The 14,699-nt window shown below is 41.0% G+C and overlaps 1 protein-coding gene across 2 annotated transcripts in view; it reads left to right on the top strand.

The window, feature by feature from the left end:
- CDK15 (cyclin dependent kinase 15) overlaps positions 1-14,034 on the top strand; it is an 82,702-nt gene extending 68,668 nt beyond the window's left edge. For both annotated transcript variants that reach the window (XM_042444064.1, XM_042444060.1), the window contains exon 13: positions 11,699-14,034. In XM_042444064.1, coding sequence (XP_042299998.1) covers positions 11,699-11,808 — 110 coding nt within the window. In that variant the 3' untranslated portion in view covers positions 11,809-14,034. The remainder of the gene's footprint in view (positions 1-11,698) is intronic.
- Positions 14,035-14,699: the final 665 nt, after the last annotated feature.

Here is a 14,699-nt window from a genome sequence, read left to right as displayed (position 1 = left end):
TGCCTATTGAAATCGATTCAGAACGCGGGGTATCCCCTAGTGGGAACAAGCTCTAAGAAGCCATTCAATTCAGGGAAGTTGAGCATAGTACATTGCTCAACTTCCCTGCTGGGACAGAGTTTCCCCATGTGTGTGATGCAGAGAAAAAGAGCTGACAGCTAGTTCAAGTTCACACCTATAGGAAAATTCCAAATCCCTTTCCAGTACTGTATGGTATTGTGCCAGGCCATGATGATGTTAGTGTATAAATAGTTCAGCGGTGATAAGGATCCCTTCTGAACCTTTCTAGCTAGTTTGACAAACTTATAATTAAAGCCTTGTCCAGGCAGAATTCAAGTTGACCTCAAATGGTCTGCTCACTAGAGAAAGTGACTTTGATGTAAGACTTCCTCAAGCAAGGAAGTACAGTAAATTGTGGCTGTAAGCTACAGCTGTTGATAGCATATATTGTAAGAATCCTCTGGAGGAAACTGTCAGAAAGCTTTAATTTGTAGCCAAAGCTGTGAATTCCCTTCTTGCAATTTAAGATTTCTTCCCCTGTCCATTAAAGCTTCTTGATTTTGGAGCCGCAAATGGATATGAAAGGGCAGCTCCCTCTACCTGATCCTCAGTGCATAAGGCTCAGCCCAGATATTACACTCACTGTGGAGACTGGCCTCACTGTAGTGAGCTTTCCAAATCTATTGTTTAATACCATCACCCAGTAACTACTGGAAAGACAGAGAAATCATGTAGTTTGTAGACGGGGACTGCAACATGTACTGCAGCTCAGGTCTGAAGCATACCTTCCTAAAAGGGCACAGGCAATTGTTAGAGCAGACATGAGCATTGCTTAAATTCTTTAATAGCCAATCAGCCTAAATACTCTCAATGCACCAGATCCTATTGGGAGCTAAGCAGGGCAGCTCTGGTTAGTACTTGGATGGAAGACCATCATCAAATACCAGGTGCTACAGGCTCTATATTTTAGAGGAAGGAACTGGCAAAACCACCTCTAAGTATTCCTTGCTTAAGAAACTCATGGGATTGTCATAAGTTGATAGGCAACTTGAAGGTACATATACACAAACTCATTTATCTACATGGAGTGTCTTTTACTTTGATCTCCCACTGTTTCATCCTGACAAGAATGAGTGTTGAGTACTCTAGGAATTTTCATGTATGAATCTGAAATCAGTTTTATGTTTAGTTTGGCCTACACTACAGTAAGTTTGTATAACCTACTTACTCACCCATAGGTTAGACTACTGTAATGTGCTACATGTGGGGCCTCCCTTAATAAATGATCAGAAGCTGCAGTTAGTGCAAAGTGCAGCAGCCAGGCTGGTGCCAGGTGTGTCTTTTAGAGACCTTATAACACCAGTCCTGCAAGAATTGTACTGGCTTCCAGTTTACTTCCAAGCTCAATTCTGTTGGTGTTGAGTTACAAAGCCCTAAATGACTTGGGGCCAAGATATCAGAAAGACTGCTTCCTCCCATATGAGCCTGCCAGAAATTTGGGATCTTCAGAGGAGGTATCCTCTGTGTTGTGCGTCCCAACACCTGGTGAATTAGGTTGGTGGGTAGCCATAACAGCACTTTTCACTGAAGGAGTGTCTCAATTGTGTAACTCCCTTCCCAAGGAAATTAGCCTGCATCTCTTTTAAACTTCTGGCAGATAGCCAAAACAGTGCTGTTCTACATGGCATCCAACATTTGAAAGGGCTGTTTTAACAGTTTCAAAACTGGATTCTAGGATTGTTTTCAAGCTGCTTTTAGAAATTTTTAAAGAATATTATAACATGTGTTTAAAATGTTTTTGTTTGTTTTGTTTTAGTTGATTCTTATTTGTGTTTTTCCCCCTCGGGAGCCTTTGAGGTGATACAGAAACACTTTTAATAAATAAGAATTAGGGGGTGTTCCCACTTAATATTTGAAACGATTTAAAATACAACGTTTTTAATAAAACCGATTCAAAATAACCCTGGTGTTATCTCGTGTTCCGAAACGCGTTATTCTTCGTTCCCATCTGGAAATCGAAGTTTTTACCTGCAAGTGTTCCTACTTGGCATGAAATCGGTGTTTAAATACAGCGATTCTTCTCTTCCATACCTTATTTGGAGCTGTCAATCAATAGTACGTCAGAATGACGTAACGTTAACCCGGATTATTTGGAAGCGATTTAACTTTCGTCAGCGTTTCCATTTCATTGACCGTTTGTGAAATGATGTATTTTTGGCGTTTTTTTTTTTTAATGAACCAATCAAGGCGCTTAAACGATCAAACGTCATAAGCGCTGTCAGCCTTATATACATTTTCCCTCCGAATTTAGTAGGAAACCCAAGCTCTTTCCAGAGGAACTATGGGATAGGTTTTCCAGGGCAGCATCCCCTCTTCATGTCTCCCAAGACAGCCAGGGAGAATCCCTTCAGAGAGCACAGAGATCAATGGGGGAGGCTTCTGGCAAAGCAGGGAGGGAGCACTCTTCCCAAAGATTCTCTTTCCAGGGTTGGAGGAGAAGGCAGATTCCGTTTGAGAAAGAGAGGGAGAAAGGCTCTATCCCCCCCCCCCATTGATCAGAGCCCTTCCCTGTCTGGGCGAGATCAGATGCCTCCTCGCGAGGAGCCTTCCCTTCCCTGCCTGGGCAAGATCAGAGCCCAAGCGGGCAGGGAATGCCTCTTTGAGAGGAGCCTTCCCTTCCTGCCTCTCCTCCGTTAGAAATGGGCTCTCCTCACACAGAGGGGAGGTTGAAATCCACCGGGAGAAGCCTTGTAGTCCTTTGCAGATGCAGGCGCTTAAAGCGCTGAAGAGATTAAGCGCCTGTAAACCATTAAAATAAAAAATAAAAATAATCCTTATCTCTTATTGAAAGACCACAGCGAACAAAGGGGTGAGGGAAGCAAAAATGGCGACAGCCACGACGGATGGGGACAGAAAGGGCAACTCCCCCAAGGACAGCCCCCACAGCAGTCCGCTCCTCCCATCCATCCAACCCGATTCAAAGGCTGTCGTTCCTATTTAAATACTCCGGTTCCTAACTCGAATCAATGGAAAAACGTAGGTCGGACCCTAGTGTTTTTTTAACGCGTGTTAAAAGACGAAAACTCGATTCAAATTTTTATCCCGCTCTACGATTCGATTTGTAGTGGGGACGATTGCAGGTTGCTCTAGAACCGTTCTAGGTTTAAATCGGATCCTAATATGAATGCCGCTCCTTGGATTCGATTCAGAACGCGGGGTTTCCCCTAGTGGGAACATCCCCTTAAATACGTTAGCTATTTTGGGACCTGACTTCCATTAGGAACATGTACACTTCAGGTCTGGGACCCAGAACCGTTTTAAGGTGGTGGTGGCGGCAGCTCAACATTGGCAGTTGTTGTTTTTGTTAACTACTCTCAAGTCAACTTCAGCCTATGGCCACCCCATTAATGAAAGACCTCCAGGTCACCCTATCAACTACCATGCCCAGCTTTTACAGATTTGTGGCCATGGTTTATCTGATTGAATCTATCCACCTGGAACATGGTCTTCCTCTTCTCCTATTGCCCCTAACTTTACCAAGGATTATATCATTTCTAGTGAGTTTTTTCTTTTCATGATATGGCTAAAATACAACAACCTCAGTTTAGTCATCTTTGCTTCTAGGGAGAGTTTGGACCTGATTTGCTCTAGGACCCATCCATTGGTATTTTTAGCACTCCACGGTAATCTCAGAACTCTTCTCCAGCATCTCATCTCAGATGAGTTGATTTTCCCCCCTATCAGCTTTATTCGTTGTCCAACTTTCCCAGTGGGAAATACCATGGCACAAACAATCTAACTTTAGTATTTAATGATATATCTTTACACTTCAGGATCTTATCTAGTTCCTTCGTAGCTGCCCTCCCAAGTCCAAGTCTTCTTCCTATTTCTTGACAGAAGTCTCCCTTCTGGTTGATGACTGAGCATGGAAAATTTTTCAGGAAAACAGATCCTATTTTCAGGAACTATTTTCAGAATCTTAATCTATTTTAAAATTATGTAGATAATTTGTAGTCATAATTTTTGTTTTCTTAATGTTTCTCTGTCTTCTGCTTCCAACTATGTAGTTTATTTGTTTTCTATAATGGCCACCAGGTGAGGACAATGTATACAGCAGTTTCTTGGGTTGCTTGAAGAAGGTGTTTGTGATGAGCAAACTTTGGCCTTGAAAAATTCAAGTCAGTCTGTTTCTTGTTTCATTTCTTGAACCCAGGCCAAATTTTCCTAAATTCTTTGATTCTGCTCCATCTCCTATTTTTGTGTTCCAGTCACCTGTGTTGGTGACAGACTTCTCAGGTAGCTTGTTATTACAAGTAATTTTGTCTACTTGTATGTACTTGCAGGAGGGCAAATTACTTTTCCCATTCATTATCACTGAAACATCCTTAAATATGAAGATTCTTACAAGCACAGTCTGTACTTTGAGGTGTCCTTCATATGTTCAATGTAGCTTACTACCAAGTAAGTGTGCACAACGAAGATTGTAGCTGCCTTTGTTATAGTTGGGAGGGGTAAACAACAACAGCTTAGTATTAGTAAATGTTTCATCATTTAGTACATTTCTGATTGATAATTCCAGAGAAGACTGGACTACCTAGGGGTTTTGGTGGTCCAGTGTTTCCAAATCATTGGGAGAGGGGACTTGGCCTGACTGACTGAAAATGACTTTTTTACTTTAGGAACATGAACAATATTATATATAATTTAGTATAAAATTATATTTGGTATATGGAAAGTGCAGTTTATTCAGATAACTTCAAATGAATGTAGTTTTAAATTTTTCATTTTTATTATTTATTTATTGTTACAAATGGAGTTCCAGGATCCTAAACTGTAAGGAATTCCTGAACTGTAAGGAGCCTATTTGGTCTTATCTGTTTATTAGGAGCAAGCAAAAAAACTAAAACAGAAGAAATAATCAATATCAGTAAAACGAAGAAAATTATTTCGTCTCCTCTAGTCCTTCATCATGTCAGGCAAACGTAAAGCACTCATTACCATAAAAAGAACTGATTAAAGAAAAGCAAGTTCAGGAATTGCAGTGATCTAAGTCTGTATGTTGTCTTACGTAAAAGTCTGCCTGTTACATTTTTTAAAGGAATAATTTTGTGGAGTAAATGTTTGATCATCTTTCATGTAAACATTTTACTCATTATTCCAAAGTAAAATATTCAGTGGGCCTTTTCCCAGTTTGCCCAATTTTTCCACAAAGGAAAGATTTTAGGGAGGAAAGGGGGAAATATGAATCTCCAATTTTTTTCTGGACCCTCACATCTCTTCAATTCTAGTGTAGAGAATCATATTAAAGCAAAAGTTTGGACCCATCTTGCACTCATAATTATGATTTTGAGAACGTATGCATCATAAAGGCTTAAAGCAGAACAAAAAGTAAAAAGGGTACTTTCTGTGTCTTCCTTAGCATTTACACAGAGCTTTACTATGTTCAGTGTAGTTCATACACTGCTATCAGGTATCTTTACATTTGTGAAATACATCAGTATTACACCATATGTTACAGATTTGGGAGGTCAGAAAACTATTCCTAATGATGGACCCCCTTCTTTACAAGGATTCTCCCCGCCAAAAAATAATTACTGATAGATTATCACTAGCCAGATTGAAGATCCTGAACATCCAACTTGTCCAGTGGAGACGTTCTATGGCATTTTGCTTCAGTCTAGTATTGAGACAGGAGAGTGGAAGAGGGCGCTTAGGATTTTTTTACCTTAAAGGCTAAAAGACACATAATTTAACAAAATTAAATGCTAGGAATCTTAAGCATTTACACTGAGAGGTTAATGTGAAGTCATTAAAGAAAACTGGGGCGGGTTATAGACCGCCGCTTTGACACGGTCTGCCGCCGCCGCCGCCGTTTGCTCCATAAGGGAGCCATCGCAGCCACACCGCGCGGCTCCCTTACGGAGCAAAAAAGAAGCTCCAAAATGGAGCTTCTTTCTGCGGCGCCCTAATGATGTCGTGAGGCGCCACTGGCGCACTCACAACGTCATTAGCGCCGCGACACGTTCAGACGCACAGCATCTGATACGTAAAGATGGCGCCGGCCGTGTGGAACGGCCGGCGCCATATTATACGGACAGAGTCCGTATTAGACCCAGGGGCGTCTAGAAGACCCACCTAAGTTATTAATGTTGGATGTGGAGAAAATATAATAAGTTGAGACCCTGCATTAGGAGATGTAGCTATGATGATGTAGCAGTAAAGATACAGTGATGTCTCCCAATGCTACCCCTCCCTAAAAATACTTTTAAACCGTGCATTCTTCCCAACATAGATATTTCTTCCGCATAGCAGGATAGTGAATGATGATGCTGCCAGCCCTCTCCTGGTAGTAGGACACAACATAGGCAACAATAGAGATAACTGCACGGCTGCAGGGATTAAACAGTAGGTTTTGGAGGGGGGTGTTTGGTTGTTGCAATGCTGCAAAACCATGAAGTGAATTCATTTAATTGCAATGTTGTGACCTTGTGATAGGCTTGCCTTAGGGTCGCTGTAAGACAGAAATGACTTGAAGACACACAACAATAATAATAAGTCAGACTTAGGACACTGTAACTGCTGAAAAGGATGTGTGAGTGTGTGCCCTCAAGGTACCTATAAGATTATAAATTTCATAGTTTTTTCTTAGGCAAGGAATACTTAGAGGTAGTTTTGCCAGTCCTTCCTTTGAAATCTATCCTACAGCATCTGGACTTAGTTGGTAGCCCTCCATCCAAGATCAGATGAGATCAGCTGTCTTTGTGGTATTCCTACTCCAGCCATAAAATCATTCAGTTACACTAATCATTGATAATACATTCGTTATAAATTTTAAAATATTAATTAAAATGACTATTAAATAGTTCCAAATGGCTAACTCCTCAAATCACAAAATCAAGAAATGCCAACTGTAAATTACTACTGCAGAATTTAACTTTGTTAATGTTTAATGATTAGGAGAAAAATATTAAAGTTATCATTGAAAATGTGAATGAATTGGGGCAACACATTAATTTTTAATAAACTATTTTCAGGTTCTGACAAAATTTTATGAAAGTCCCAACGAACACAAATAGCAACTTTGTAACCATACAGCCAGTCCTTTCCAGGGAATACTATGCAGCCATATCAAAATATGAAAAATAAGCCTGTCTGGTAAGGGGAAAGAAATGGAGGGAAATCTGAAGAAAGGCAACAATCTACATACATACAAATATATATAAATCTAATTTAGCTTGTTGCATTTTATCTAGCTAAACTGAGCCTTGGGTTTCAGAGAATGCATAGAGTTCATTCCAGAATAATGTCATTTCAGAATTCTGACCTCTGATTAGATATTCTTATGAAAGCATGGAGGAGAAAGCAAACTTTCATTTTTATTGGAATCTGAGTTTGGGAAAGGGTGGCCTCTAAATGAAGGTTGACTGTTATTTTGTCCAGCTTTCTGGTAGCCTCAGTTTCTGACAGTAGCAGAACTGACAAATCAAAAAGTGAGTGTATGGACCCAGTGTTCTCATAACTCTGTTCTTGAAATGCAGAAAGAAATGTCCAGATCTTACTAGAGATACAGTACATAAGAGCATATGTTTTGGGCACATATTGAAAAACTAATAGTTGAAATAACCCTACTCAGATGTCCCAGCATGGCAACAACTTTCTTTTCCTAGGGGGCACGGTGGAGGTAAGGGAATTATCACACCATGGAAAAAATATTAAGGGATAATCATGTTGGCCATGCAGCAAAATACACACAAAAATCCAGAATCCACCAGCAGCAATATCCTTTTTGGGCCAGCTCCAACGTATTATCTAGTCCTTGCATGGCCAAGAAGGGGGGTGGCCTCTGACTGCACTGGAATCCCTCAATACCATCTTAACTCACAACACTGGAGACAGAATGTGGGCCTGTGGCTCTAACATTGTCACTATTTTTCTCCTGTATGTTTTTTAACATTTCTGCCTGATGAAGAAACCAGTGAAACTTTGAAACATTGCATAATGTATCTAATGCTTTGGAGTTGGCCCCCCAAAATGGTACTGCTGTTTGTGGATTTTGTATTTTGTTGTATTTTATCAAACCATCTTACAGTGAAAGAAGTTGAGGCCAAGCCCAGAGGCTTATCTGAGACAACTTAATGAAGGACAGTGATTATTGCTACTGTTTGAAAGGGAAGATCAATACAGATGTAGAGGAGCTTCTTATAGCTTCCTCTTTGCACTGTTCTTTCAGGAAAGGTCCCACCCAAGTTGCTTGTACTCATCTGGTTTCCCACTGAGGATAAAAAGAAGGATAGATAGAGGGATTTGCAGCAAAAGGGGGGAAGGCACAAAGGGAACTGGCTGGTCTTGAAACTGCTGCTTGAAATGCAGATTTAAATAATAAAAGCAAAAACCACCCCTAAAAACACTCAGGGTAAAGACTGCCTCATCCTACCTGAGCCTATAGGAAAGGCAAATGGGGCTTTTGTGGTTCACAGAATCAACCTTTCAACATTATGCTATATGTTCCTTAAAAAAGAATTAAAAAACTAGAACAACCACAAACATTTGAAGGCCCCACATCTCTGACAATCTGAATTGAACTGACTGGGCTTCTTGCTGTCAGGGCTGCTGGCGCTGAGCAGAGGACAGGAAAGTTGCTTTTTAGAATTCTGGGATCTATAGTCCAAAAAAGTAACTTTCCCAAATCTTTGGAAGTGACATATATAGAGCACAGTTGTGTATCAATGTACAAAAGTGAATCTTCCTGCCCCCATCGGTGTATGGAAGCAGAGGAGTAAAACTGATAAAGAGAACAGGTTTCACAGGGTAGAAGAGTTTAAAACTTAACACTGCAAACGGTGACAAGGGAGTTTCCGCAAACTGAGGAACTCAATTAGCCTGAAAGAGAACCATCTCCTTATTCCCACCCCCACACCCCAAATGCTCCAAATATGTACAGATATAAACATTTAAAACAAACTCTCTCTTTTCTGTCCAGATGACGGCATTTCCCTTCTCTTTTTCTTTAAACATCCACTTTCATATTTATTTATTCTAAGCGCAAAGCAGCTGCGATAATTAGACTGTCAGATTCGGTAAGTTAATGAGGAGTCAATGGAGTGGAAGCTTTTGCATTTGTTAAGATTGTGAAGAAGAAGAAGGGAAGCTCCATGCCTTCAGTTCCCTTGTCTTTTTGTCTCTTTCTCCCTCCCTCTTTCCCCCTCCACTGGGTGGGAAGAAGAGAGCTTGGTTGGCAGCACATAGAAAGATTTGAATCCTTTTGATTAGCAGGCTGCATTCCCACTACTGTTACGCCAAATTATTTTTTTTTTTCCTGGAGCTCCTGGCATTTTATAAAGAGAATTTCCAGATAAGAATTCTTTAAGGACAGGAACCTCTGTTAGAGGATCCCAACTTTACTCCTTATTTATACACTCACTCACGCATGCATGCATGCACACACAACACACAGAGGGAAAAAGGAAACTTTTGAAAGTTTCTGAACCGAGAACCAGCATGGCATACTGGTTTGAGTGTTGGACTATGACTCTTAGAGACCAGGGTTTTATTCCCAGCTGCTATGAAACCCACTGGGTGATCTTGGATAAGTCACATGCTCTCGGTCTCAGGGGAAGGCAGTGGCAAACCTCCTCTGAACAAATCTTGCCAAGAAAACCCCATAATAGGTATGCCTTAGGGTCACCACTTGAAGGCACACAACATACACACACATACATAAGGTAACCACTAGTGGGAGAACTGAAGACAATACTACACAGGCAGTCATTCCTCCCCATTGCATTTCCCCCCCCTCCACTACAACCCAGATCTTTGGAGCATCACCCATACCTCCAGGGCATGTTTTGAGGGTAAACAGAGGGCTGCAGGAGGGAGCCTGGATATGATCTGCCCACAAGGCATGTTCTCTTGGATACAGCTATAAGCTTCCTCCTCATGATATTTTTTAGAAAGCAAAGAAGCCCAAGGAGAGCTATTAGTCTTGGAGGGTTACTGTTAATGAAACTAGATAAAATAGAAATGTTTCAATATTGCAGCCAGAATCCTCACTTTGCCCAGCTTGCACATGTTGCAGTTACAGGTACTGCTCAAAAGAAGCAGCATAAGTATCCAGGACTTTGGGGGGAAAGCCTTGAAGGGTAGCAGCTGAAGATGTTGTAAGACGAATCTGCCAACGTTAACTATAAGCTTAGTCAGCCAGGGGAAAAGAACTCACAAGAACAGATTAGGTTATAGCCACAAACTAGGAATTCAAGGCAATTCCAGTTTCAACCATATAGCTAAAGTGTTGCTGGCATCAAAGTAACTGAACTCACAGATAAGGTTGGCAAACAGAGGAGGAGAGGAGGAAACAAGAGTTGGAGGTAGCCCATGGTGGAGATAGAAAGGTGAAAACCCAGGCTGGGAAGCATGAACTGAAAGAGAGGCCCAAGATAAGCAAGTCATGTTGCTTAGAGAAAAGTTTGTCAGCATGGTGTAGTGGTTTGGGCATTGGACTATGACTCTGGAGACCAGGGTTTGAATTTGACCCAGCCATATAAATCTACTGAGTGACCTTGGCCATCTCAATTTCTCTCAGCTCCATCTGAAGAAACCTTCCAAAAAACCCCTGTGATAGGGTTGCCATAAGTTGGAAATGATGTGAAAGCACACAGCAACATATTTTTATCACTAGGATTGTCAAAAATTTTCTAGCAAGGAGGTTGTGAACAGAGGTGACCAGGAAGGCCTATAAGGAAGGACAAAGACCTTTGCTACTGGAAACCTGGCATTTTAGTCTGATAAACAGTTGACAACTGGAGCCAAGGATAATGATTCAACAGTTCCTCTCTACTGTGGGGAGATAGCAAGTCACTGCCTCCCTTTTAATACATGTCTTTAAGCTTACATGATAACAGGGGACACATATCAGCTGCACCGACAATTACATCTTGCACATCTCACTGTGAGGATGATGCATTAAAAAAAAAACCTCCGCACATTACCTTGAGAGTATAAAATCACAGGTTTATGATTAACATGGGGAGAATTGGCACTTCCTGTGACATGCAATGAGCACTCTTTGTCTACTTTGGGAGTTATTTCTGTGGATTTGTGATAACTAAAGATGCATGCACACAGGGCTCAATTTATTGCTAGTCTAGCACCAGACTACAGAACTTGGAAAACTTACATTTTTGTACTGTAACTCCTAGAATCCTACAATCAGCATCACTTCTGCTTACAGATGCTTCTACCACTTCACCATTTATACTTTAGCTTGAAATTGTGTGTGTGTGCCTTCAAAATTACAATGAGAAAATCCAGGAATGATTGTTTGGATGAAACAATAAATATATTTCCATCATACACTGCCTAAGCAGAAATTGTTGGGTAGACTGCCTAGTCTGAAAGGAAATTTCCTCTGTTGTCTTACCCAGCATAAAGGAATATGGAATATTCATTCATTTAGTTGTTTTCTCATGATAGCACATATATTACTGAAATAATGGTATTCTCTCAGACTTGCTTTTGTTGGCACTCTGGGGGTAATTCATGCAACCTGGGGCAACACACCCAGGTGGAATAGCATAGCACTGGAGCATTTTTATTCCAGAAGAGCAAAGGATGCTTACTATCAAAAACAGCTTTGCTCCAATACACTCTTATCTGAGAAACCAGACTTCTTCTAATACTTTCCCTTTTGTTTTCTTCATAGCACAGTCCATCTTCACAGTCCCTGGAGTGAAGCTGAAACCAGAAATGTGTGACCTCTTTGCTCCATATGAGAAGAGCCACTATCAAATCAGTTCTAGCAAGTTTTGGTGAAGAAGAACAAAGGAATGGGGAGGAGCAGGATAAGGAGGGCAACTAATGCTATTTATCTTTACTGCTTGAGAAAATTGATGATACTTATTAGCCAAAGAAGACTGAACTTTTCTTTATGATGTAGCAGTGTTGCAGGCCTTTTGTGTGGAGATTCTAAAACAAGTGGTGTTTGAACCTAATGCTCACTAAGAATTGTAATAAGGATAATTTCCCTTGGCTTTAAAGAAGCATGCAGGGCAGAGATGGGTGCTGCAGTCACAGTTGTGGCAGAAGCCATGCGGAACAAGGCCTTCCAGGCCACAGTTGGGTTTCACATTAATTCAGGTCAAGTAAAACCAAGATACGTAATTATTTGAAGAAAAAATATTTCCGACACAAAAATAATAGAACTTAGTTCTGTATGCATTGAACTTCCAGATTGCTCTTACAAGTTTGCTTTGATCTGTAATTAGTCAATCTCAGATATTTTCTGAATCTCAGATGTTTCAGTCCCAGATCAGTGACACATTTATACCAGTATAGATACTACCAGAAAGAATCTGGCAGTGAAGAGGCAGGCCTTCCCTTCCCTGAATGCAAATTTTTCAGTGAAAGAGCAAACTGTACAGATGTCCAGAGTTGCCTGCTATCTTGAAAAAGCCATGTCAGAAAGATTGACTTGACAACCAAGATTTTAACACTGCAAGTCTGATGACTGGACCTTCATGATAAATTGTCTCTTAATAGAGATATTCCTGGGCCAGATCACGGCTGGACAAACAGAACAGATGGGGGCTGATAATTTTAAGAATGCAGCAACTGATCCAAGGCTTAAAGACAGACTTGTCATTCCTGGGGTTTGTTTCCGATCTTTCCCAACAAAAGGACTCCTGGGGAAAGGAGAGGATTAGTCTAAAGTTGAGCAAAGCCTCCAGGGAAGATGGCTCCTTGGATAAAGTCAACAAAAGGAATTGTTTAATATTTGTTATAGTTTCCTAAAGGGACCTTCTGCCATCACTAAGGGGATTATCATTATACTGGTTCCACACCAGCAGAGCATTAGAAATGTGCCTGGTGGGCATATGATTTTACTACATTCAGTTGACTTCTTTGGTCCATCCAAAATACATGAAAAGAAAAAGAAGGTTTGCATGGGTCCAATGAAGGATTTTGGGCTACAGAAACAGTCTGTGTAGGCCAACAGTATATCCATGAGTCAGAATTACGTGTTTAATCTCCTTGATCTCTGCATTCTTGACAGAATGACAGACTATCGATAAGAAAGGTGCTGTTAAGTGACTTCTGATGTGTGTCAGTGGGGGCGGGGGTAGTACTGCTTGGAGCTGCTTCAAGTTCTCTCATAGATAGTATATTCTCAGTATTTCTCATCAGAATTTATCCCAAGAGAACAAGGAAAATCAAACTTGCTCTTGCTGCATCAACCTGTTTTCATCCAAAGTTCCAAAGGAAACTTGCTGTCTTCCAGTTAATAAATGCCATGAAATAAATAAAGAGATGACAAATGTAATCAGCAAATCTATACATAAGTTTGCAGAGTTTTTTCTTAATTAGTGATTTGTTGGGGGGGGGGGCTTTTTTAAAAATATGGCTCTTCCCACAGCTGAACAGTCATGTCTGTAACACACTTAAATCATGCCATATCTAGATATATCAGTAGTACTTGCTGAAGCTGAATAAAGTGTTACATCAGGGATCTGATAAAGTAGCCATAAATGCAGTCAGTCATAAAGCAGGCAAGGGTCCATGTATACCAAGAATAAGAGCAAATTTTCACTTTATTTTATGACACTATTAGCATTATGTGATAAAGACTGCATCTATACTGCAGAAATAATGCAATTTGACACTGCTTTAACTGCCATGGTTCCATCCAGTGGATTCTCAGGATTTGTAGTTTGTTGTGGCACCAGAGTTCTCTGACAGAAGGCTAAACATCTCACAAAACTACTAATCACAGAATTCTGTAGCATTGAGCCATGGCAGTTAAAGCGGTGCTAATTTACATCGTTTCTACAGTGCAGATGCAAACAAAGTCACTGTATGTACTGTTGATCACAACCTGAGATGTTAGCTTAAAAAATAATTGGTTGCCATTGGAGTCCCAAAGCCCCCAAATATAGGTGTGATACAGACCGTGGAAAAGGGACGGTCCACAGCTGCCCCTTTTCTTGCCTGGTTGGAGGCAGGGCAGCCTCACTGGCAGCCCCTGCAACTCCATCCCGGTGTCTTTCCAGGCCACGGAGAAATGGCAAAATGCTGCTTCCCCATGGCCTGGAAAAGGGGAATACTTGGGGCTTCATGCCCCCGGACACCCCGACAGCCACAGTCAGAGAAGAAAGGGGCCGCTTGGCACCTTTCTCCCTGGCACTGTTCCCGCAGTCGTTTGGTCATAATAGTGGCACCCATGTGCACAGGGTGCTGCCATTATTGCACACTCTGTATTTGCTAACATGGTTCCAGCACACCATATTGGGCCCATCTGTACTGGGCCATAGTAATTGGCCTGTATAGTCACACTTTTTAAAAATACTCTTTCTTATTTGTTCAAAGTAGCTAAGTAGTTACCTGCACTTAGTGAGGCCACATACCCATAAGTATAAAAGTAACTAAAAACCTATTGTTACACTGTAAAAGGAGTGAAGTTTTTCCCTTAAACTACAATTGTAATGCTCTAAATCTAATTGCTAGTCCCAACTGTAATAGACCCATTGCTTGAATGGGGCTTTGGTAGGTGCTGATTTACCAACCAGCAATTGATTCAAAAGATCTGCCCTAACTGGGAACAGCAACTGAAATTGGGCTCTGCCAGAAGAAGGCCATAGCAAACCATCTCTGAACAAATCTGAACAGCAAAAGCTCATAAGGGCCACGAAACTACTTGAAATCGGAAA

The sequence above is a fragment of the Sceloporus undulatus genome, chromosome 1, assembly GCF_019175285.1.
Source record: "Sceloporus undulatus isolate JIND9_A2432 ecotype Alabama chromosome 1, SceUnd_v1.1, whole genome shotgun sequence".
Lineage (NCBI taxonomy): Eukaryota > Metazoa > Chordata > Lepidosauria > Squamata > Phrynosomatidae > Sceloporus > Sceloporus undulatus.
The sequence above is the reverse complement of the archived record's forward strand: the minus strand, read 5'-3'. Positions and strand labels throughout refer to the sequence as shown.